The 22,400-nt window shown below is 40.5% G+C and overlaps 1 protein-coding gene and 1 long non-coding RNA gene across 5 annotated transcripts in view; one reads left to right on the top strand and one right to left on the bottom strand.

The window, feature by feature from the left end:
* Positions 1-745: 745 nt before the first annotated feature.
* On the top strand, positions 746-9,670 carry LOC130252731 (uncharacterized). 2 transcript variants are annotated; one of them, XR_008840423.1, is made up of 4 exons: positions 746-976; positions 2,403-2,518; positions 7,283-7,595; positions 9,007-9,670. It is a non-coding gene; the product is annotated as an uncharacterized LOC130252731 (long non-coding RNA). The 2 variants fall into 2 exon arrangements; XR_008840424.1 differs by lacking the exon at positions 2,403-2,518.
* A 255-nt stretch (positions 9,671-9,925) lies between these two features.
* Positions 9,926-22,400, bottom strand: part of NPNT (nephronectin) — a 49,140-nt gene continuing 36,665 nt past the window's right edge. For all 3 annotated transcript variants that reach the window (XM_056490599.1, XM_056490601.1, XM_056490600.1), the window contains 4 exons: positions 17,383-17,478; positions 16,898-16,996; positions 13,150-13,406; positions 9,926-11,668 (listed from right to left, as the gene is read on the bottom strand). In XM_056490599.1, the coding sequence (XP_056346574.1) occupies positions 11,573-11,668; positions 13,150-13,406; positions 16,898-16,996; positions 17,383-17,478 (548 nt within the window). In that variant the 3' untranslated portion in view covers positions 9,926-11,572. The remainder of the gene's footprint in view (positions 11,669-13,149; positions 13,407-16,897; positions 16,997-17,382; positions 17,479-22,400) is intronic.

Raw genomic sequence — 22,400 nt, 5'->3', positions numbered from 1 at the left:
TTCTGTTATTTTATACAGTAGGGGTGGTGATACAGTTTTATTTTTTTTTTTTTTTAATATAAAATGAGACTGTGTAATGGAAATCTGAGACATGTAGAATTTTCCCAGCAAAGAGACAGAATACTGGTGCTGGTGGTTTACCATTATATGAATGTTATTTATCATTTATTTCTTGATAATTTTTTCTTCTATTCGTAGCAGTGCCTGCATCTGAGAATGGCATCAACAGTGGCAAAGTGGGAGAGAAGTTTGCTTAACATGAGAGATCAAAAGAGCCACAGGACTCAAGTTTGGCCTCAAGTCAGGTGATTAAGACACAGCCTGAACTGTACAAAGACATTTTGGGCAGTCTCCAAGAGGAGGAGCTTCAAATTAGGCAAAACAAACCTTCTGGCTGAAGGTCAGGAGGAGTTCTGCAGGTGATCCCTCCATGCTCTGTTTATATCAGGTACCCCTGGAGGTGCCAGCTCTGTGTGCCAGGCACAGCCTGGCTGTGCCCAGGGCACTGCCTCTGTGCCTGCTGAGAGGAGCAGGTCACTGGGCTCTCAGGGCACTCCAGGCAAGGCAGCAGGGCAGATGCTGTTCTGGAGGAGTTCTGCAGGAGAGGGGGGTAGGTAGGATGTGCTACTAGGCCATACAAACTTTGCTCTCCGTGATTTTTGGCTCAGAGCAGGGTGGGTGTGTGTACACACTCCACATGGTATTTTTAACTACCTCATGTTATGTTTCATTTTTAGATGCCAGGAGACTGAAGGCTTTTGTTGTAACCAGCAGAGCCTGAGCAAAGTGCTGAGGATTTGCACCTGTGAAATGGGGAGAACCTGGCACTGGGGAGGTATTCCCTTTTCAGGTAGTGCCTGCTGCCCCAGAAACCCCTAGGGAGGGGTTTGGGATGTCCTGCTTTCCAGCACTGACCAGCCTTGGCAATCCTTCTCAGGTGACCCTTCTTACATGTGTTACCTGGATGCATAAATAGGTATATATTTTTTCATATGTATATATAAAATATAAGCCTTGTTCTTTCTATATAAATAAATGTGTATTATTGGAATTGATTGCCTAGAGGCATGTTCAACTTGTTATTTGTTGCACTTCATTGTAGCTTCTTCAGAAGAGATTGAAAGGTGATTTTTATTTCTAATTTCCAGTGTCTTTGACAACAAATAAAGAGTCTAGAAATGAAGATAAATCACTAGAATTATTGCAAGAAATATTGGCTGGAAATAAAAAAATTTATACCTTTTTTTTAATGGAATTTGGCTCTTTTTTGTTGAAATCTTTTTCCTGCTTGCCTTCTGAAACTAGGTAGAAATTGTTGATATGTTGGCATGTTTGTTGTTTTCTAGGTAGAAGTTGTTGATAACTTTTTGTTTCTTGTTTTCTCATCCAGCAATTATTAGCATTTGGCTTTAGGGAGCTCTGCAACTCACCACCTTTTTTTTTGACATGTTAGAAACAAAGTACATTTTGTGATTCTGACATACATGAGAATTGAATACAATTTCTGACTAAATGAATGATGCTGGAATTCATGGGCCAGAATATCAGCTGATGACAAAACAGCATGGTTTGAACTCAAAGCTTTATTGCTGATTTGCTGCCAGCTGAATAGATGTGACTGTACTTTCCCAGCACAGCAGTAACACTCAGCTGTGCTGTCCCTGCAGTGTGAGCTCCAGGAGGGAGGTGACACAGCTGGGCTGGACTGATGGGTGAAGCTCTGACCTGCCAGTATCCCACAGTGTCTTGTGTTCATCACCTCCTTAGGACAGAGGTGGACACACTGAGTAGAGGGAAAAGAGCATTAACATGCAGGGGGAAAATTCTGTATTTCAAAAACTGCTGTTACCAGTTGTGGGACACAGTGAGTGTCAGTAAGTTGGGTTTTGATTTGAAAGAGACATTTGTTTAAGGGTGTGCTGGCAGTAGCAGGGGGAGTGTGACAAGATGCAAACCAGAGCTGTGAGGGGCTGCTCCAGAGCTTGCACTTCTTGTGGCCTCACAAACATTGCCTCAGGCAGCAGCAAGGGTGACACGTGGCTGCAGACCTGCTCTGGCAGGTAGAGAACATGGCAAGAGGCAATCCTTTCCTCATAAGGGTATGTTGTGCTGCCCTTTCTCTTGCCTCAGGCAGCAAAAAGCTGATTTCAGTGTTAGGAGATGGCCAGAAGGCTGGAACATGTTAAAGGATGGAATAAAAGTAATGGGGTCAGGAGCTGGGAGTAAAAGGTTGATTGCTTGGGAGTGCTCTCCCCCAGCATGGATCATGGGCAAGCAGAAATAAATTGTGGTTATGAGTAGAAAATAGATGCTTACTGAGAAGTTTAATTGAGGGTCCAGACTATGAAATCAGGAAAAAGAGATATTTTTCCTAATTTTAATCTTTGTTTATATTTACATAGAGTTAGAAAAAATGTTCTGCATTTTATACCAGAGAACAAATACAGAGGAGAGAGAACAACTAAGTGCTCTGTGTGTCTGCCTGCTATTTTAACAAGAGGTCCTCACGCTGATATGGGTTTGTATCATCATTGGCTAAGGATTCTGTGCTTTTTAAAAAGTTACTAGCTAGGTCACAAACTCATTTTCCTGTCATCTCCTGGATGAAGGAAACAGTATGATTGCTGTAATAGTTGTTAATTGGCTGATATTAGTGCCCCTTGGTCAATTTAAAATACTAATCTTACTTTTTCAGAGTATTGAGAGTGTTATTACATGGATGGGCACAGTTCTTCACTTGGGTTTGGTTCACTGCTTTGTTTCTTGAAACACTGGCAAAAGATACAAGTGTTTTGTTTTCTATTTTTAGTATGCAGAAGGCCCAAGTTGCAACATTCAGGACATGGACTTTTTGAAAATATGATGGAGTCTTAGGGCAGGAACTAAGTTGGTTTCCTGCCAGATTTGAGCTGCTGCCTGGGGAAAGCAAGCAATAGAGGAAAGGCTACTAAGATAATTTTTTTTTTCCTTTTGACAGCTGGCTAATCTATCTGAATTTGGAGGGTCAAAGTCAGAAGGCATAGAAGGAGTAATAACAGCAAAGTGTGTTTTAGAGAATGCCCTGCTGCTTTATGGCTATTAGGAAAATACCACAGGAATTAATTTTTAAAAATAGCTCAGCGTTACAGGCACAAGGGGTGTGACTGTGGCTGCAGGAAAATGTTCTAGTTTCTTTTTTCCTAAAGTCAAAAAATTCTTGTTTGCTTAATATTTATCTCGAGAAGTAAATTGGCCTCTTGTGCCAGAGAAAACAATGTTTGGGTTCAGCAAGTCCTGAGGCAAAGAAACTTTATTATTGTTTGGGCAGGATCTGGAAAATGCTGCCAGGTGCAGTGCTTGATACCTCACTTGAATGTTCCTTGTAGATGGGGAGGCCTAAACTTGAAAGTATGCAGTGAGAAGAAAGGCTTTGATAGCCTGTTTTTCATCAAAAGCTCAAGACCACAGCAGCAGCAGAGAGCTAGAAGGTGGAGAGAAAATAGTTGAGATCTTGGAACAAACTGGGGGGTAAAATGCTTTTGGAGAAACTCTGAAAGCTTTGTGAGGAGGAGGAGGAGGAAGAGGAAAAGGAAGTGTGGGGGGGTGAGAGATGCAGAAGGTGGGAAGCTGTACCCCACATGGTGAGTGGTGAGCACACACACTTACCTCAGGCAAGGTAAGAAACACTCCAGTTCTGAGTTTGCAGCCCTGGCTGCTTACTGCTTACTGAAAGGCAGCACCAGTGCCCAGTCTCCTGCTGTCAGTATCCTCAGCATGCCAGCTCCTGGGGCTGCCCTGGCACTGTGGGTGGCTGTGTGAATTCAGGTGGTTGTGCTACACGGACTGCCCAGCTGGGAAGGCTCAGAGGCAAATGGGAATTCTTCCAGTTTGATTTGTAGAGACTTGGTTTGAATCTGTTCACACCTGGAGGCTCCAGCCCTTGGTGAACTGGGAGAGTACAAGAGTCAGCCTCAGCTGGGGCTGGTAGCAAGCAGCACAACCTCTCCACCAGCCCAAAGGGTTCCTGGCTGGAACTAGAGGAGGCAGCTTGAGAAGGCATTTTACAGGTGAGAGTATTTAAAGTGTAGTGTTTATGCAATTGCTGGCAGCTCTGTTGAAGAGCTTTTGACAGGTTGATTTCACTGTGGGCTAGACTGCAAGTTCTGCAGCAAAGTAGAAGTGTCCTGAAATGTGAGGCTGTAAGAGCTCTCCCTGCCTGTCCTCATGCTGCCCTGGTTTGTGTTGGTGCCAATGCAGTGTTTAAAAGTCTTTGAATGTTGGTAGCTTTGTTTATTTGAAGAATCTACTCTGGAGCCCTTACAGTGGTCTGCATATGAGATAGGAATGACATGTTGTACCTAGCTAGCAAGAAAAACAGCTGTGGTGCATGGTAGAATGTGATAGAGAAGGGAGGGATGTTGCAGTTCAATTCTTTGATGTGGGCAAAAGAGATTGTACATTTTCAGAGACAGGGGAAATAGGATTTTAAACAATATTTCTTACTTTGAGTAAAAACTCCATTTACAGTATCCACTTTGAGCTGCTGCTTGGATGTTTGTTTCTGGAGAATATGCTGTGAGTTTCCCAACTGCTTGGCAAGGGACAGGGGCCTGTTAAAAATTAACTAGAAGCTGAGATAAATCACATATAAATAGCTCAGGGAGCATGGTGAATTCATCAGTGTCTGATGGACTTGCTTGTCTCACAGCTGCCCAAGCTCCTTTGTAATGTGTTCCGTGTTTCTTAGCTTTGAGATGCCCTGTCCAGCAGCTCCTTCAGGAGAGAATGTCAGATGCATTTCTTTGAGCAGTATTTCAATGTCTCACCTGACTCTGGTGGTGAAAAAGGGATGAGTGAAAAAGGTCCAGGCTTCTGGAAGTCAAAGACCTGTTAATAAAGTTTCTCCCCTGCAATAATGCTGGATAATGGAAGCTTTTAATTTGTTACTGCTTTGAACTCGCTGCTGCTGCAGGTTAGGCTGGTTGACCTGAGTCTCTGTGGCTGTGTCAACAGGACAGTGTGCAGTCCTGCTGCAGCTCTGTGACATTCCCTTCTGTGCACGATGTTTCTCTTCCCCAAAGGGAGCTGCTGCCACTGAAACATAGGAAGCAGGGGTTGTCTGTATTGAGTGTCAGGACAGAGCCACCTTTCCAAGGATATTTTTAATAGCAAGGTTTGAAAATCCCCCTCACATAATATTTTGCATGCGGCAGGATTACCTTGTAGTTGCTGTTGGCAGCCTCATGTGGTCTGGAGATGCTGTGTTCCCAGGCTGTTCCAGTCAGACTGGCTGTTGGAAAACTCACAACTCTTTGTCAATTCAGGGCCAGAAATGGAGCCTGGTTGTTTTGTAGTTGTGTACTGCTGAGTGCAAATTGCAGGATTTCTTGCATTCCCCATTTGTGCCTCCTGTAGTTTCACGTGTAGCTGTTTCTTGAAGTGTCCCAGTTCCAATCTGCCTGCTGCATGCTGAGGATATTGCTTTATTTGGGGTTTGTGAGGTTTGTCACCTGCAGACTCAGAGCCATTTGCAGTACACAGGATTTCAGTTGGAGCAGCAAGTGCAGAGGATGGTACAGAATGGGGCTCCACTGCTGGGGGTCTCTCTTTAGGGAGAAGCAGACTTCCCTATCAGGGAAGTAAAAGCTCCCCACCTTCATCAGGGCACATGGAAGTTTGAATTTGCCCAGTGTCTATTTAGTAGCCTAGCTGACACCTCTGGCAAAACCTGAGAGAAAAATGAAGAGAGTTCCCTGCATTAGGTACCACCTGGTCACAGCCAGCCACAGAGGGGTAGTCAACGTTTGTGTTTGCTGCAATGCCAAGCACACTGTTTGGATGAACTGGTACCCTGGGAGGGGATGGCTGAATGAAAGATGAACAGTGTTATGAAGAACTTGTGTGACAGGCTGTGGGCTGGAGCTCTGTGGCCAAGCTGTAGTTGAATCCTTGCAATTCCTGTCCAGCTCTCTAACTGCCAGTGTAATCTGATCAAAGGCCATACGGTGATGAAAGCATTCCTTGATGTACCATGTACTTTCTCTGTTTTTTGTATTAATGTAGTATTTTTTGAAGCCTGTCACATATCTTTATTTGGCAAGCAAATTACTCTGAAAATACCTGGCAGAGCAGTTCACAGTGAATTTCACGGAGTGTGCCAGAGCTGTTTGCTAATACACAGATGAGCTGTCAGAATGCTGAGGTCTCCTAACCCCCCACAAAACTGCCTGATGTACCTTGTGAGTAATTAAACATCACTCAGTTCTAAGAGGCCACCCTCAGCAATAGAGTTCACCCAACTATAATATCTTTAAAATCAGGATAGAACCAGTGGCATGTGGCAGTAGAGTGGCTGAATTGCTCACAGTTTAATGACCCCTCTAACTATGCAGTAGGGTTCCTGGTTCCTATGCAAACTGATGTGCACCACAGAGGTGCAGACTTTATTATTAGTGAGCAGTTCCAATGGCTTCAAACTCTATGTATTCACAAATGGCTAAAGCAATCCCCTAGACTATTAGCAAGAATCATGCACGTTTGAGAGAGAACACTCAGCATTGGCACATGGAAACTCTAAAAAGCTCCAGAAGCTTTGGTCCTTCAACTGATCCAGGAAACTGAGGTAAGATGGCAACATTCTTTGAGCCAACTCAACTTCAGAGGGGTGGAAATCAAAGTGTCTCTCTTGGGCACCCCTCTGAATTCCTCTTAATCAAATTTCTTGCAGTTACTTTCCTAATTTAAAACATAACTGGCACTGCTCACTACTTAGTTGTGCTTAGTTCTCTACTCACGTTGTGCTGGATGTCAGGATGGTCTTTGCTGAGGATTCTGGTGGGGCCATCACCAGCTGAGGTGGCATGCACTGCATGAGCTCCCAAATGAGGAGCTCTTGCTTTTGTGCTAGGCTTGAACCCAGGGGTGTGAGAATAACGTCAATTTTCATTGGTAGGCATTTTTTCTGTTCTTTGCAGTTCAAAGATGCTGGTACTGAACTGGAGTGTATGCATGCCACAGTAATCCTGCTTCACACATAAGGGAATTCTGTCTTGAGCCATTCTGATAGAGGAAAAAATCTGCTGAGTCCACTTCTATCATTTTTTTACCTAAAATGGGGGCAGCACAAAAGGCAAGCAAAAAGGTGATGTGGCTCCCTGTTTCTGCTGGGGCACAGTGGTATCAAAATAGCAATGGGGTCTTCCTGAAATTCCTTGAGAGTGTCAATCTCAAATTTTAGCACTGGTGTTTCATACAAATGCAGTAAAATCATTCTCTGAGTACACACTGTACTTTTTCTTTCCAGGTGTTTGCCAAACTCAAAATGAATATAATATCAAGAGTATTCAGGATAAGTCTGAAATGAGAACATGGGCTGTTGAAATGCATGGCAAGATAAATACTGGGAAAAAAGTGTGACAGGACTATTCCTGGCCTGAAGAGAAGGTAAAAATTCAAAGTATTAAGTTAAAAAATTACTGGGAAAGTGATGTAGTAATTCATGGTCAGAGGAAAGCAGGATTTGGCTGTATTACAGAGAGAAGCATCTTTATCCTGTGTGCCAGATGGATCTTGGCTTCCTTGCTCAAACACTGAATACAAGTGCACAGGGAGAATTGGTAAGAGCAGAGCCACTAGAATGTGATTTGATTCATTTTGGACTCACAATCCTGAAAACCTAAGTGGGGCTGATTTCTGAAATCTAGAGGTAGTTCAGTCTGTATTGTTGGAAACTTGTCTTTATGCTCCTTGACAGTCTTTGGTCTGTTGGCATTTTAAACAAATGGAGCATTACAGACATTCCAAATGCATTTCCTCGTGTATCACCAGGTCTGCTTGATGCAGTAGGTGGGGTTTGAGAAAGGAATCTCCTCAAGCTTTGAAAGTAAATGCAGTGATCTCTCAAATCATTGCTGCAACTTACCACTAAAATGTTTTGCATTTCTTTCTAAAGTTGCAGGTTTAGAGCAATGCATTGTTCAACTGCTTTTGTTGTTTTTAATTGATGTGGAAAATCTGAAGTCATAAAATGCTGTGTGACTACAGAATGTCAGGATAAAACAGCAGGCAAGAAAGCATTTTAAATACAAAAATTCTATAATTTGGTGATTGAGAGATAAATCTATGTAAGAAAAAATTTGCATTATATTTAACTGGACCTCACTTGCTAATTAATAACTCTGTATGTGTAACATTCACAGTTAAAGACAGCTATAGTTTCTTGTTGCAAACTTTTAAAGGCAGATTGAACAGCTTCCAAGGTGAGTGCCCCAATGCATTGCTGAAATTAAGAGACTTTGGATCAAGCTATCTTTCTGATAAATACTGTGCTTCATTTGAAAAGAGAAATAATTTCTAATGGGGTGGATATAGAGACCCCTGGCACATGGGTTGGAGCCTGTTGCTACTGTGGCAGCTTTTCTCCATCAGAACCGAGCAGGATGATGGAGGCTGCTGTTATAAATATTGTTATAAATGTTCAGGGTTGTCTTTTTATTATCTGAGTCTTATGAGGGCAGTTATTGTAATCTCCAACCATGGTAAAACCAAGTCTCAGGTAATTTATTGAAGGAAACCTAGGGAAGCTTTTCTTCAGAATGAACTGGCTTCACTAAAAGCACTCCAGTAGTGATTTAGTGACATGGCTCTGGTGAGAGATGAGGGCACTGTACAGAATGGAATCTAGAACCAAAAGTCTTGTCTTGGTCACTTCCATTCTGCTGATTTTGATGTCAGCAAATTCATAAATGCACACAGCCACTGGTCCCCATACCTGTTATTTATAAAGAATCTTATTTTCAATGTCTTTGTTTCTCTTTCTGTTTCTTTTTCAACATGTCTTTTAAGAACATTCCATTATGAACTGGCAAGGGATTAAACATTTAATAAATATTTTCATGTTAATTTAGTGTAATTTCTTCTGCTTGCTTAAGTATCTAAGCAGGAATTTCTATTACCTGTTTACTAAATCCAAAACTATAATTTACTTCATAGAAAAAACTCAGGCTATATTTTCATCCCTTTCTTGAGGCTCACATGGAAAGGGCAGTCCTGGCTGAGGTGTGTGGCTGGAGGGAGCTGCCTGAAAAACACCTGGAGAGCAAGAACTGGAGAAGGATCCTCACAACAGAACCTCTTAGTGACCTCATCTTGTCTATTCAAAAGATGGAGAAAAGGCAACAGAGTCACAGCACAACCAGCTTTGGAGTGACCTACAGCCACAACAGCTCCCCCAGAGCTCAAAACACTGCTGAACTCCTGTCTTGTCACCTGTCACAAGGCTTTACAATACCATGTTTTATTGTAGCAAGGAAATGCACTGATAAAACAAAGACCTGAATCCTCCACCTGGCACCTGAGCACTTATTGCTGTCTACCTTCAGATTCTGGGTTCTAGGTACTATTTGTAAAAATGGCAAATAACTCCTGACAGTCTTGCATTAATAGGGGTTCTATTTTAACCAGGAACTCTTAATCTCAGAAAGCTGTAGTAATATGATGAACAAGACTAAAATCTTACAGTCCTTGGCATCTAACAGCAGTTTGTGCCAGTTGAATCAGAGTGAGGAACTATGGTAGCTGGTCCTTCCTGTAAAATGGACATCTAATATTGCAGCAGCTTTTAAATTACTTGTGAAACTTCTCTTAACACTGAAAATTGTCATTCTTCCTTTTGAATAATATAGTGCTCTCTTAATATTATAGTGAAATCTATTTTGATTTTTAAAACTGGTAATAAGACCTATTTCTTTCTGGGATTGTCTCTTTTGTTTCATTTCACTGCAATGAAAATTGAGACTTTCAATCTAGAAATGAAGATTCCCAATTAGTAGCAAGTAACAGTCTCTTTTACTGATTACTTTAAAATAAGGACAAGGTATTTCAACTATTCACAGACAATTCTGACATATCACAAAGTAACATGAGAGAAAAAGATCATAATCATATTTGAAGCAAAATAGTTTAAAATTTAATGTTTACAAACACATTGTTTTTTCCTTTTCAAAATGTTTGCTGCTGCAGTTGTACAGGAGACTCTCTGTTTGGTCACATACATTTCTGCTCTACAGACCATGTTTTGTCCTAGGGGATGAATGGGGAAAAGTATTTTCAGACTGGTACTTTGTCAGGAACAGGGATTTGGAATATAACCTCTCTAAAGGTCTTCCAAATCTGTGTCTGTGAACTTTGTACAAGACTGAACACGCTATGCAGCTGACATTTATTTTACACTGTATTTATATTCAAAGAAACTGAGATTTTTTTTTTTAAGCTTAAGGCTGCACCACTAACAATATTTTACCAATCTCATCATTTTCTTAAATGTTAAAATTACTTTGTCAATTTTAGAATTGCTAGCAATGATGATGATACCCACTTTAAAAATTCCAAACCAAACAGAAGAATTCCCTGGGAAACTGCACAGCACACACATGATACATAACTAGAAAATTAGTCCAAAGTTTTGATAAATACTCATTTCCCACTAGAGCTAATAGTTTTTCTAGTTCTAAAGAATAAAATGCTTATTATATACAGAAGGTTGGGCGGAGTATGGACATTTGACAAAGACCACTCAAGGAATTTCATGGTCTGAATTGCTTGTACAGTGTTAATGCAGCTGCCCTTTTTCCTCATGCTTGTGCCACCTGTGGGAAGGAATCATTCCTGGCAGTGTCAACCTTATATGATCCAAGTTCATCTCCTGGCTGCTCAGTCTTCAGCTGAACCAGGAGCTTCTGGCTGGACCTTGTGAGCTCGATGCAAACTTGTACAGCATTTTCAGATGCCAGCTTCCATCAGGTGAGCATTTAGTCTTTTGCCTTCAGGATGTTACAACGTGAAAAACTGCACCAGCATTTTTCAATGAGCACCATTAACTGACTTTGAAAATTTGGCATGACCAGCAGTATTGAAGATGCTAAACTCCTGTCTTGTACAAAAAGAAAGTACAGCTGCCAATTACCCTGCAACTAGAGCTTGTAAATACGAAAAACATAAATATGTTAACCATACACATATACACAAAACACAGCAGTAGCAACATTACAGGATGCAATGCCTAATCTCTATAACTGGTTTTGGTTAATGCAGATGCAACAGCAAAATAAATGCTATTTCATATATGAAAAAACCTTTCTTCAAAGGTCAGTGGCAGTAAGCCAAAGTTCAGGTCCAGGCTTTCACTAATCCAATGTAACTCACACAAATTAATCAAAGACAGCACTATGGGATGATAATGGCTGCCAGTTAACACTGAAACTTTGAGATGGAGCTTCCTTTTGCTACCACTTGTAATTAATTCTCCCTTTTTCAAAAGTGCTCTTTCTGTGAGTACTCACCAGACTTAACAGGGGACAAAGTTATTTCATACAAAATATGATTTAGGGTAAGGATTAATAGAAAGAACCAGCCTGAGACTGGATTTCTTCCATCCTGGGAGGTGCTCTCCATGTATTTAAGTGACATTTCCATGAGATTGCACTTAGCAGACCACTAAGAAGTTGCTGCTCTCCCACTTATTCTTCTTTTCCACGTAGTTCTGTTTCAAAGTTTGGTAGGGCAAGAGAGAATGACTGCTGGTCCATTGTTTTGGCTAATGCTCTTCAGAGCAGCGTCCTCTCCTCAAGACCACATCATCTAGTCCAATATCCCCAGTTCTTCCTTTCCCCTTCTCACCTCTGAAAATAACCTAAAAAGAAAAACAGAACAATTTGAGTGGAGGATAAAAAAGACAATTGCTCAGAGATAATTCTTTAAAAAGAGTGATGAAGGATTCTGCTCTTAATTCAAATTCTCCTTAGGTTTCCAGTATGCCTCTCCAAAATCACTATGATTTAGTTGCTTTTGGGTTTTAATTAGCTAGAAAATAAAACTTCCACATTTCTTCCTGATTTGTCTTTGCCTGAGGTGTTCCCTGCAAGTTTTCCCTCACTCCCTGATATTTGGATAAGTGTCCCAGTGGTTCAGGTCAGCACCCCTGGCTGCCCATGCTGGCTGGGAAAGATCCCAAACTCAAGTGTGGCATGAGGCAGCTCCTGGCTGTGGTGCAATGGGTGGCAGCCCATGCTGACAGCTACTGCCAGGGGGTCAGGAGAGGCAGGGGACAGTGCAAAGGGAGACTGCCAGAAGTGATAAATTCAGGGGGGAAAAAAAAGTAAGAATATAGCAGTGTACTGTTCACCTGTTACAAATGTCCTCATTCTCAGTCCAACATTCATTTACAGCTAACAAAGTCAGGTGTCTTTGCTACTGTTGCTGAAGTAAATCTTCTAGAATATTACCTGTTGTAATTGCAACCCAACTATTCATTGCAGAGCCAGATACTGTGTATGTCTTGTAGCCTGCTCTCATCATGAACATTACTCTGTGATTCTGATGTGTGAGCTTTTCAGAGCACCTGATATTTAAGTCAAATAGTCCCTGAAATACCCAAGGCACTTCTTCAGATCTGAAATTAAAACTACCTTCAGAGGTTGAAGAATGACATTGAGCTTTTGATACCAGTTGATCACACACTGTTTCTAAAATTTCCAGGTATTAAAAGATTCCCCAATGCACTTCAGGCAGCTTCTTTTGATTGCACTAAACCATTTTGTGTTATGGGCATTGTTAGGTCATTATTCACCTCCTTGGCCCGATCAGCTGCAGGGATGCTAAAGGTCATAAAACCACATGTGATTGCACATGTAATCTCCCTGCATTACCAAAAATTACTTAATTTCAGTATCTTTGCCCTGGTTTAGCCTGCTGCTAATCCACAGGGGATGATTCTTTTTATTTCATGGCACTGTATTATTCAAAGCATTACTCATGAGGAATCTTGATCCAGGCTTTTTTTTGAAACCTCTGTAGAGTATGCCTCTGTCCATGAGGCTGTTCTTTCCTAGCTGTGATCCCTTAAAATGGGCTGTACCAGATAGCTCAGGAAATGACACAGTAGCCTGTACTATGAGTCTATTTCTGTAGCTGGGATTTCTGGGTTTTTTTGTGCATAAAACTTTTTTTTTAAATGCACAATAACTCTCATCTGTGAGAGTTGTGATTCCATTGGCAGAGTAGTAAAACAAAGTCAAACTGAACCCAGAAGATGAACAAGCAGTGCTGCACCATTTAAGTGTCTTCAGCTTTTCATGCAAAACCCCAAAAAGCAGCACAATCATCAGTACTTACACTCTTGATGCCCAGTCCTTGTAAACTTAGGTGTGTCTGTCTCCAGCCATGGCCACCATTTCTTCCCCAAAGAGCTGGGCCGTGAGCACCGTTTTTCCTTACAAAGACTTGGAGGGAACCAGAATGCAATCCAGGCACCTTATGCCTAAAGGACAGGCACAAATCTCCAGCCTGAGCCACGTGCCCCAATGGCAGGATAAGATGTGCTACTCCTCCTTCTTTGCCCTTGGGATCAGAGATGCTAAGGTACTGTCCCCCTGCAGTGGAAAAAGCAATTAGTTGGGGGGTTTTTTGGTTTCCTTAAAACTACTAGGTTGCAGGATCAAATGAACAAGAGTTATTAAAAATAAATAAAGGGGTCCACAAGGTCCAGAGAGTGTAAAATAAGGCATACAGAACCAGAACTAGTGCATCTGCCTCCTAGAGGGTAAGATTTATAGTGCTGCTCTTCTCTATATGTTAGTACCAGGCTGGGTGTTGCCCATCTAATTTCTTTCTGACAAAGTTAGCAATACCCCTCTCAAAAACTAAAACCTCATGTATTCTGCCATTTCTGACAATCCCTTGGCCACTGCATGATTTTAAACCCACAGTGATGTTAAAGCTACTGTGCAAATTTAGGTACCTTCCAAGCTGCAATGTTTTGCTATTGGATAGATAATAGAGACCAGAATAAATGCTATCATGTAATTGAGCTATGGCTCTGTCCCTTTCCTTTTGTTTGGGAACTGTGTTAACAGGGTAAGTCTCAAAGCATATCTATTTGCAAACCTGATAGCCTCTTTTATTTAAACCTTTAATCTGGATTAGACAGGAGAAGCAAGAAGCAGTAATGATTTTCACATGGCTGTTAACCCTAAATTCCAACAGCAGGAAGTTGTCAGTGAACATACATACTCAATTCACAACCCTATTATTATCTCTTATCATATATGAAGTAAAAGTGCCTTCCAGAAAACACTCTGAACATGAGAAGCTAAGGATCTCAGGTATGGCAACATCCATTAAACCTAGAAAGAAAAAAGGCACCTTTCACACCGACACTCAGAACTACACTAAATGAGATTTCACACCTTGGAGAAAACCCAGACCTGTATGGGGGTTGTTTGTACTTCTCATTAAAACTTTTTCAAGGGGGGTAAAATTTTCAATATCTGAAATTACCAATGGAAAAAAAAAGGTTAAAAAAAAAAAAAAAACCAAAACGAAAACCTAATCTTACACTGAATCTAAAAATATTTTTTCTTTATGTGATCAGATTTTTCATATTTTTTCAAATTAAAAAATGCCACCTCTACCTTAAGTGCATTAAGAAGGTGGCATTTTTAGGCTCCATAGTTAAAACCAAAGATTTAGGAATATTTGTTTGCAATATTGTTGACATACACAGTTAAACAGGATAGAAAATTTTTTTTTTGTCTCTGTGCTATTACTCAAACAGAGCATTATTTTTTAAAAGCTTCTCTTTGAAAGTCACAATTATTTCCCTCAAAAGCTGTAAGATTCAATTACAAATGTACCAGGGCTTGTCACACACTTAAAAGGAAAGCCAACCTTGTTTCCAACTCACTACTTTTACATAATTTTTAAATTCTTTGGTCTGAATGAGGTTTAACAAAGCAAAGTATTATGCTGCTGTCTGGGCCCCTAGATCACCATTTAGCCATGAAGTGGGATCCAGCTGTCCAAGGATCTTTTAAAGCCTCTTGGTGGGTATTTGCTCAGAGAGTTGGGTTGTTTTGGTTTTTTGTTTTTTTTTTTTTTTTAATACATTGCTTTTGCAGCAAGGTCACTAATTGCTAAAAAAAGCGTAAGAGTTTAAATAACTATACCTGTTTGCTGAAGATACAATCATGCCACTATAAAAGTACTGACCTATTAAGTGCACCCTTTTCAGATAGTTACTGTGGCTGAATCCAATCAATAGGAAACAGATTTAGGTAAGCACAAAGCAAACATATCTGTAGGCAAGTCCCTGCAGGAAAAGGTCCCCTCAAATCAGCATTTTCTTCATGCAAGATAAGCTTATACTGCTTTAGCACAGCACCTTTCAAAATGCAGATTCAGATAAACCAATACATAGCAAACTTTGCAAGGTGAAAGCAAGCAGTCAGGAACAAGCTGTGAAAATAAATCCCTCCAACAAGGTATTTCAAAACGGAGGGGGTGGGTGGGTGGGTGACTTCAAGGGTCTAGTTTTAACAGGTTATGTCAACAGCAGCAGAACATACACAGGAAATCAAAAGCTGAGCTTGTCCCTGACTACTGGGCAGCAATGCAGGGAAAGAGTCTGACAAAAAAAACTAGTTAAAAATCATAGTTCTTCATTCTTAAAAAACCATAATTCTTGAATTTAATATGTATTAACAACAATTTTTGAGTACAGATAATGAATATGCTTTGAGTGACTGACTTAGAAAAAATGGATTTTTAAATCCGTTGTTTCAAAAAAGATAGGAATTATGTGTAATTTCTTTTATTTTAATTTTTGTTAAGTGCCACTCTGCAGGCAGGAGACAGCTGCCTGTTTTGTCATCTGCAGGAGCAAGGAGCTCCGCCCTCCCAGTCATTCCCAAGGCTTTTCAAGTGTCACAAGGAGCTCCTGAAGTACTAGAGCAGCCTGTCTGGGGGAACCCCTGCCCAGGCAGTGAAGACAGCACTTCACAGAGCCAGGCAAACAGCCTGGAAAAGGTGCCAGGTCACCTGCTGCGGTGGCAAATGACTGCCCCACCAGTGGCAGCACCAGGGCAGACAGCTCTGACAGGGTGGTGCATGAGGAAAATGGCTCTCAGTGCCCTCACCCTTCCTCTTCTTAACCTGCACCATTGTCCTGCCCCAGAGCGCTCACTTCCACAGGCTGCCATCCCTACATAATGTGAGCTTTGTGCACTTCAAAGGCTGCTCCTTGGGGATGAAGTAATCCCATCATTACAGGGAGCCAGGGATGTGTGTCTAATCCCCAGCACTGTGGGGCAGGCACTGCTGGGGGAAGGGTGGGCAGGCAAGGGCAGCAACCTCCCAGTGCCACGCCAAAATCAATACATCCCACTTCCTGGGACAGCAGAGGTGGGAAACAGGGAAGGGCTGTTCCTGTGGCTGACCACCAGCACTGATGCCAGTCTCCTGTCCTGAAAGCAGCTACCACACACTCCTCTCTATTGCCTGGCGTAGTGTCATCTTTTATTATCCCAAATAATCCCATTTTCGAAGCCTCCGTGTTTCAGCATTTAACTTGTCTGCCTTCCAGTTACTTGAGATTTTTCCCATATACAGACTGATTTTATCAAATTCTACTCTAAGCTACAGCAATCTGAGAGGTTAAACTAGAACATTATACCTGGCAGGAAATCAAAGACTATTTCCAGCGCTTTTTATAATTTTGCTAGTGATAGGGAAAAAACTATGTTTACATGCTAGTTTGAAAAATAAGCTTTGTTTCACCATAAATAAAAGTTTTTCCCTAGTCCATTTTTTTGTCCCGATTCCTTTATGACAAACCTGGTGACTACATTTACTATTCGTATTTTAAAGATGTCAACTATGATAAGAGAGTAAATTTTCAATTGCTCTCTCACATTGGGAATTCTCAATTTTACTTTTTATACACAAAAGAGGCATCGGCGTGAAATATATCCCAGAACTAAAGGGAACAGAAGCTGTGGAATTTGTGCTCAAGCAGGAACTGTCATCAGCCTCAAGCCTGGGTGGTTCTTCAACTGCAGGATGTGATTGTACACAGATCACTTACCTGATGCATCTCTCACTGGCTCCCAGTGCAAGTCATCATCTTTGTCCTTGATCCATCCACACAGTCCACTGTCAAAATCGCAGCTGTGCACCAGAACGCCTGGCAGAATAGAGCAGAAGGTCACAAAAAAACCCAGAAATTAATCAGATTGCTTTGGTTTTCAATTTCCCATGTGGCTGACACTAGCAAGTAAGTATGAAAATTAAATGCAGAAGAAGGGAGTCCTAGGAAAAGAATCTGCAAAAATACTAAACAATAAAAAGGACCCCTTGTACTGTTAACAATTCATGCTATTTTTGTGCTGAATTTTTTAGGAAATAAAATTGAAAGGTTCACACAGGCAAAGAATTGGTTTTACATGGTTTTTATAAAACATAGTTTTAAAGAGGGGCATAAGATATATGAGTCCTGAAAAATCTATAAAACCCCAAGAAATCTCAAAAAATCATAAACCCTACATCCTGAATAGGAGACATGGTGTTTACCTGGGTCATCATTTGCTTCAAATTCATCAGCTGTAATGCCTCTTTCAATTTCAAGTATTTCAAACAGATTATTGCTGACTCCAGGCTGGCGTGGAACTGTGAGAAAAATGAATGAGATAAGGAAGCAGGTCACTAACTAGTTTTATCTCTAACAACAACCAGCAGAGCAGCTCTGGGCATTGTGCTTTTCTTGGAGATTTCAATACATTTAATTATACTTGACACAAAGACTTATAAATTTTATGCCTACGTGATTTACGGTTTGTGTTGTAACATTTACCTAAGCACTATAAAAGGTGATTCCAAATCTCCTGAAGGCCCTTGGAATGAAAGCTCCTTTTTAACCAGGGGGGAAAGCTTTAACCTTGAAGCACACTATTCCTCTCCAAGTGCATTTTCAGAGATAGTGGTTTCTCAATAAAATAAAGCCACATGAAAGTTCTCACTCAAACCTTCCACAGATGTTTATAAGAGAGCCCCGACAGGAGGCAGCAGTTCTTGGAAGAGGCCCCACATACACTTAACCTTTGAAATACAGCTGCAGGTACATCCATCTATCTGCAAAGGATTAGAGCTCCCAAAACAATTATCAGGGTTGTACTGGGAGTTGAGAAGGAGCAGCTCTAGTGGAAGCTGGAATTCGACTGTAATTACACTTTTTGCGTTCCAGCACAGGCTGTCCTTCAACTGCTCTTCCCAGCTGCAAGCAGAAGGAGCAGCTCTCAGTGATTAACAGGCCCAGAGGTTATTAGACATTCAGCATCCAGGACAACCTGAAGTTTATGAGATCTTTGTGGGAGTGATGGCTGCCAAAGTCAGGTGGCTACAAAGACTCCCATGTATTTTTGAAGATGCTGTGCCATCTGTGTAAGTTTCACGCAGATTTCTTGCCTGATGGACAGCTGTCAGCTAGAGACAAACACACTGCACTGAATAGAGCTGTCCTGGAAAATTCCTCTTTTAGAGGCAGGTCTAATGCATAATTCGGAACAGTAGTAATGTGTTTCAGACAGGTCCTCAGATTTTATAGGCACCTCTGACACCTAAGGTATTTGTAAGGGTCTTACTATTAAAAACTTGACATGTTTTCCATTTGCAGTGCTAAAGTAACTATTAATATCTCTATAGAACAAGTGAGAACAAGAAGAATTAAGATAACTGAAAGGACTTCTGTTTTCAGAAAATCAAAGGTTAACAAGGAACTTTTTTTGTACTAGGTCAACATGAAAACAGCACTGCTGAAAGAGCTACTCTAAAGCCAAAATACAAAAAAGAAAAAAAACCAGTTGAAATTAGTACAAAATAAGCAAACTCCAATGTATTTTTAAAGTACTATTCTAGGCTAGAGGTCTTGAATAAAAATTTTATACAACAAAAACAGTTAAAAAGCTCAAAATATGTAGGAAAGCGATGAAATCTTAAATATATTAAGTCTCCCTCTTTCTGTTTTCTTTTTAATCCTTTGTAGATTTTAGATTATGTCTATTTGCAGTCTAGGATATTAATGCTCAAAACAGCTTCAGACTTAAGGCTGACTTGAGTATTAGAGGACTGTTAATTTTTAAAGACTCTTGTTTGTAAGTAGTATTTTTGCTGCTTCATTTCACCTGGGCTGTTTTGCTTATGTGATTAAAAACCTTGAGATTTAGCATGAAGGAAACCTTGCAAAGGTGCACAGTCCACACAACCTAGGCCAGTAATTGCCTTGCAGTACATCTACACACAAATATCATATTCAGGCACGTAACTCCACTGTTCACCTGAATTATGCAGGTGGGGCAGTAGAACAAGCCCATCTATGCTGCACAACATGGGAGCACCATCTTGCCTTTCCTCACCTCACACTGTGCCAAGGAAAGAAGACACTGTTTGCTTTCTATGCCATGGAGAACAAGCCAGCAATTTGCTCCAGAACCACTGAACACAGCACAGCAGGCACCAAAGGCTCACAGCACAGACAGGCTCACAGGTAGATAATGATACAGTTCTAAATGAGCACAGTAGCAAAGAGCTCTGCCATGCTCTAAGGTTTGTAGGATACTCAGGGGCACATGTCCTGTGCACCCTCTTCCCAGTCTGTCATAGTCCTTGTTTATGGAAAATACTGCAAAAAATATTAGGAACTTACCCTGTAAACTACTTCAGTTTACTTCTTCAAGTACCATTTCTAATGCACTGATGTTTTCTACAAACATGGGTTACATCTGTGCACACATACAAGAATTCTTCAAATTCTGTCTATAGTCAAAGCCCTGCAAAAATATTATCTTTCAAAAAATTCCCTCGGAGTCCTTTCCAAACTCTTTTTTTATGAACTTCTAGAAGAACGTGTTGTAGTGCTTTAATACAGTCACTTCAGTGCTTGGACCTAATTACAGGAATGTGCACTCAATTTGAAAGAAGGGTTACTGTAAGAGATGCAGGACTTTAAATATGACCCACATGGACACTTCGTTTTGCCACGACAACCAGTATGTTGAGTGGCAATCGTGGGAGAAAGTATTTGGTACAATTATTTTATGCAAGCTTTCCAAGCCCTTTCTGTGTACTTTATATAGTGTATCAGTGTGCTTTTCACTTAACTTCAATGGTTTGATAAAGCTTGTTAAATAGAAACTTGGTTTCCTTTACTTGGAGAATTTTATAAGCTCTGAGTGAGTGAATACATCAACACTACCATATTCCCAAAGTTCATGAGCTAACTTCTTCACATACACAGATGTGGGGAAATATTAAATAACTTTGATTACTAAATGTTAAATAAGAGTGATTTCTTTTCAGCTTTTTTAACCTTTGGGAAAACAACAGAGTTTTTTTTTTTTATTTACTTGCTAATTGGTGAGATTGGGAGTATGAGAAAGTACATGTATATATATCAGCTTGTTTGCAATAAACTGAGTAATTGCTGTTTTGGTGTCACAAAACCAAAACATGGAGTGCAACTTCATGTTATTAGTAATTGTTATTACTATTAATAATGCAGTTCTCTGGCTTACAAAAAAAACCTGGTTTTGCACTGCAAGTACAATTCCACTCCATACAGTAATCACGACTAAGCTTCCCATTCGCTAAAAACAACAAAAAAGAACAAAGACTTTTTTACTAAATTTTTACAACTGAAAGCTGCTAAATCCCACTTGCAAAAAAAAAATCCTGCAAGTGATGAGATCTCACGTGCAACTAATAGAAAACAGCTAAAATTAAGGGTAGTCCAGAGGTCAGTCAGACTGAGAAAACAAGAATAAGTCCTGTTTTCCTCCAGGGAGATTTTGATATATGCTGAGCTAAAAAAGAAGAGGCAACAGAGAGGTCCACTTCATCCTTTTGTTCAGACACCCACAGTGTCCAGGATATGTTTCTTAAAACTCTACAGATTCAAATTCTGCAGTAAGAAATATTTCAGGAAGTGCTTTCATGGACTGTGCCACTCTCTCCAGCACCATTTACGTATGAGAGGGGACACCAGTGTCAGCATGACACCACTCTGAAGTTCAGTCTTGAATTTCTCAGCCATTTACAAAGTTCATTAAGTTTTACCAAAATCAAGCATCTTGGTATTTATCTTTCCAGAAGGTTTTCTTCAAAGTGACCTGTCTGCTTTTGTATGAACATCCATTCAGGAGGTGAGAGTTTCAGGAAAACACAGCTAAAACAAGGAGTCTACAGAAGCTCGCATATCAGATCTGGGACAAAACTTGCTGGAAGATTAACTGAGGGTGAGACTTGTAAGACTCCTAGATTTCATGACTGAACTCCAGAGTACCAACAGGAACAAAGTACCTAATATAAATGCTTAAATATAAAGACAAATACATTTTAAAAGGTGCCAGAATAGTGAAGACAAATGAAATGCTATTGTAAAATAATGGTACTCTAATGACATCAAGGAATAACAAACCCTCTATTCTTTGCTTCTATTATTTCCCTTTTTTCAACAGCCTCAAGGATCACAAAACTGCACTTACAGAACTAAGGACTTTTTAGCCACTGAAAATAAGAGAAGGAAGAATTCAGTTTTAAACCAATCTTTACATTTTTAATAGCTGTTATGAGAAACATTTCCCAACTCCAATCTTTTCTGCTCCACTAAGGGCTAAGAAGGAAAACTGCTGAACTGTCTTTTAATACAGATAAGGGGATTTGTTCTTGGTATGCTGATATCTACTATTATGCTTTAAGTTTATGCTTTTAGTGCTTATCATCCAGATCCCAATGGTAGCAGAAATTCATAGTTTTATTGAGAAATTTGTTAGAGACTTATAACCAGACAAGATTCCACTGTACTTCGCTGTAGTTTGTATCAGTCCTGAAATAGTTAAATATTAAGCTATCACTGCATTCCTCTCTCATTGCCATTCCCCCCATATCCATATCAGAAGATTATCCTTGGTGCCAGATTCCACTGTCTGCATCTGACTAAGTGGTTCAAAGGCCAAGTGTAGGAATTCCATGTTAAAAAATACAAATTTTTTGTTCTCTAAAAAAAGCAGCTCCCCAAAATCACTACAGGTTTTTTTAGAAAAGGGGCAAAGCATCTAAAGAAAAGAAACAATCCAATACCTTTCAAAAACTGCAAAGGCATTTAAATAACATTATCAGCATTTTAATCATTTGTGCTCTTTGTCACTGCTGAACAGAGCAATTTCTCTGGTCCTCAGCTTATTTCAAGTTGAGCAGCACATTCAAGAGAGCTCTGAAGTGAAACCCTAAGTCAAGTTTACTCAGTGTGTGGAACAGCAGATCAAGTAACAACAAAGGGAGAAAACAGGGAGCAAGGAGCCACCAAGGGTACCCCAGGAAAATGTTAACTAACAAAAAACTAGAATTTGAGAGATGCTTGCAGAAAAAAGTACATTTGCTCCAGCATGTTTCCTCTCCTGATGTGTAACAATCCTAGAGCACCAAGATTTGCAGAATTTGGTCTAGGACATCTGTGCAGCAGCCAATGGCCCCTTTGCCTGACAGAAGTACCACCCATTCCATGGCAGAGCAAAGCAGCACTGCTTCCTTCAAGTCTG

Source organism: Oenanthe melanoleuca, chromosome 4, assembly GCF_029582105.1.
Source record: "Oenanthe melanoleuca isolate GR-GAL-2019-014 chromosome 4, OMel1.0, whole genome shotgun sequence".
Taxonomy (NCBI): Eukaryota; Metazoa; Chordata; class Aves; order Passeriformes; family Muscicapidae; genus Oenanthe; species Oenanthe melanoleuca.
This window is presented reverse-complemented; position numbering and strand designations above follow the sequence as displayed.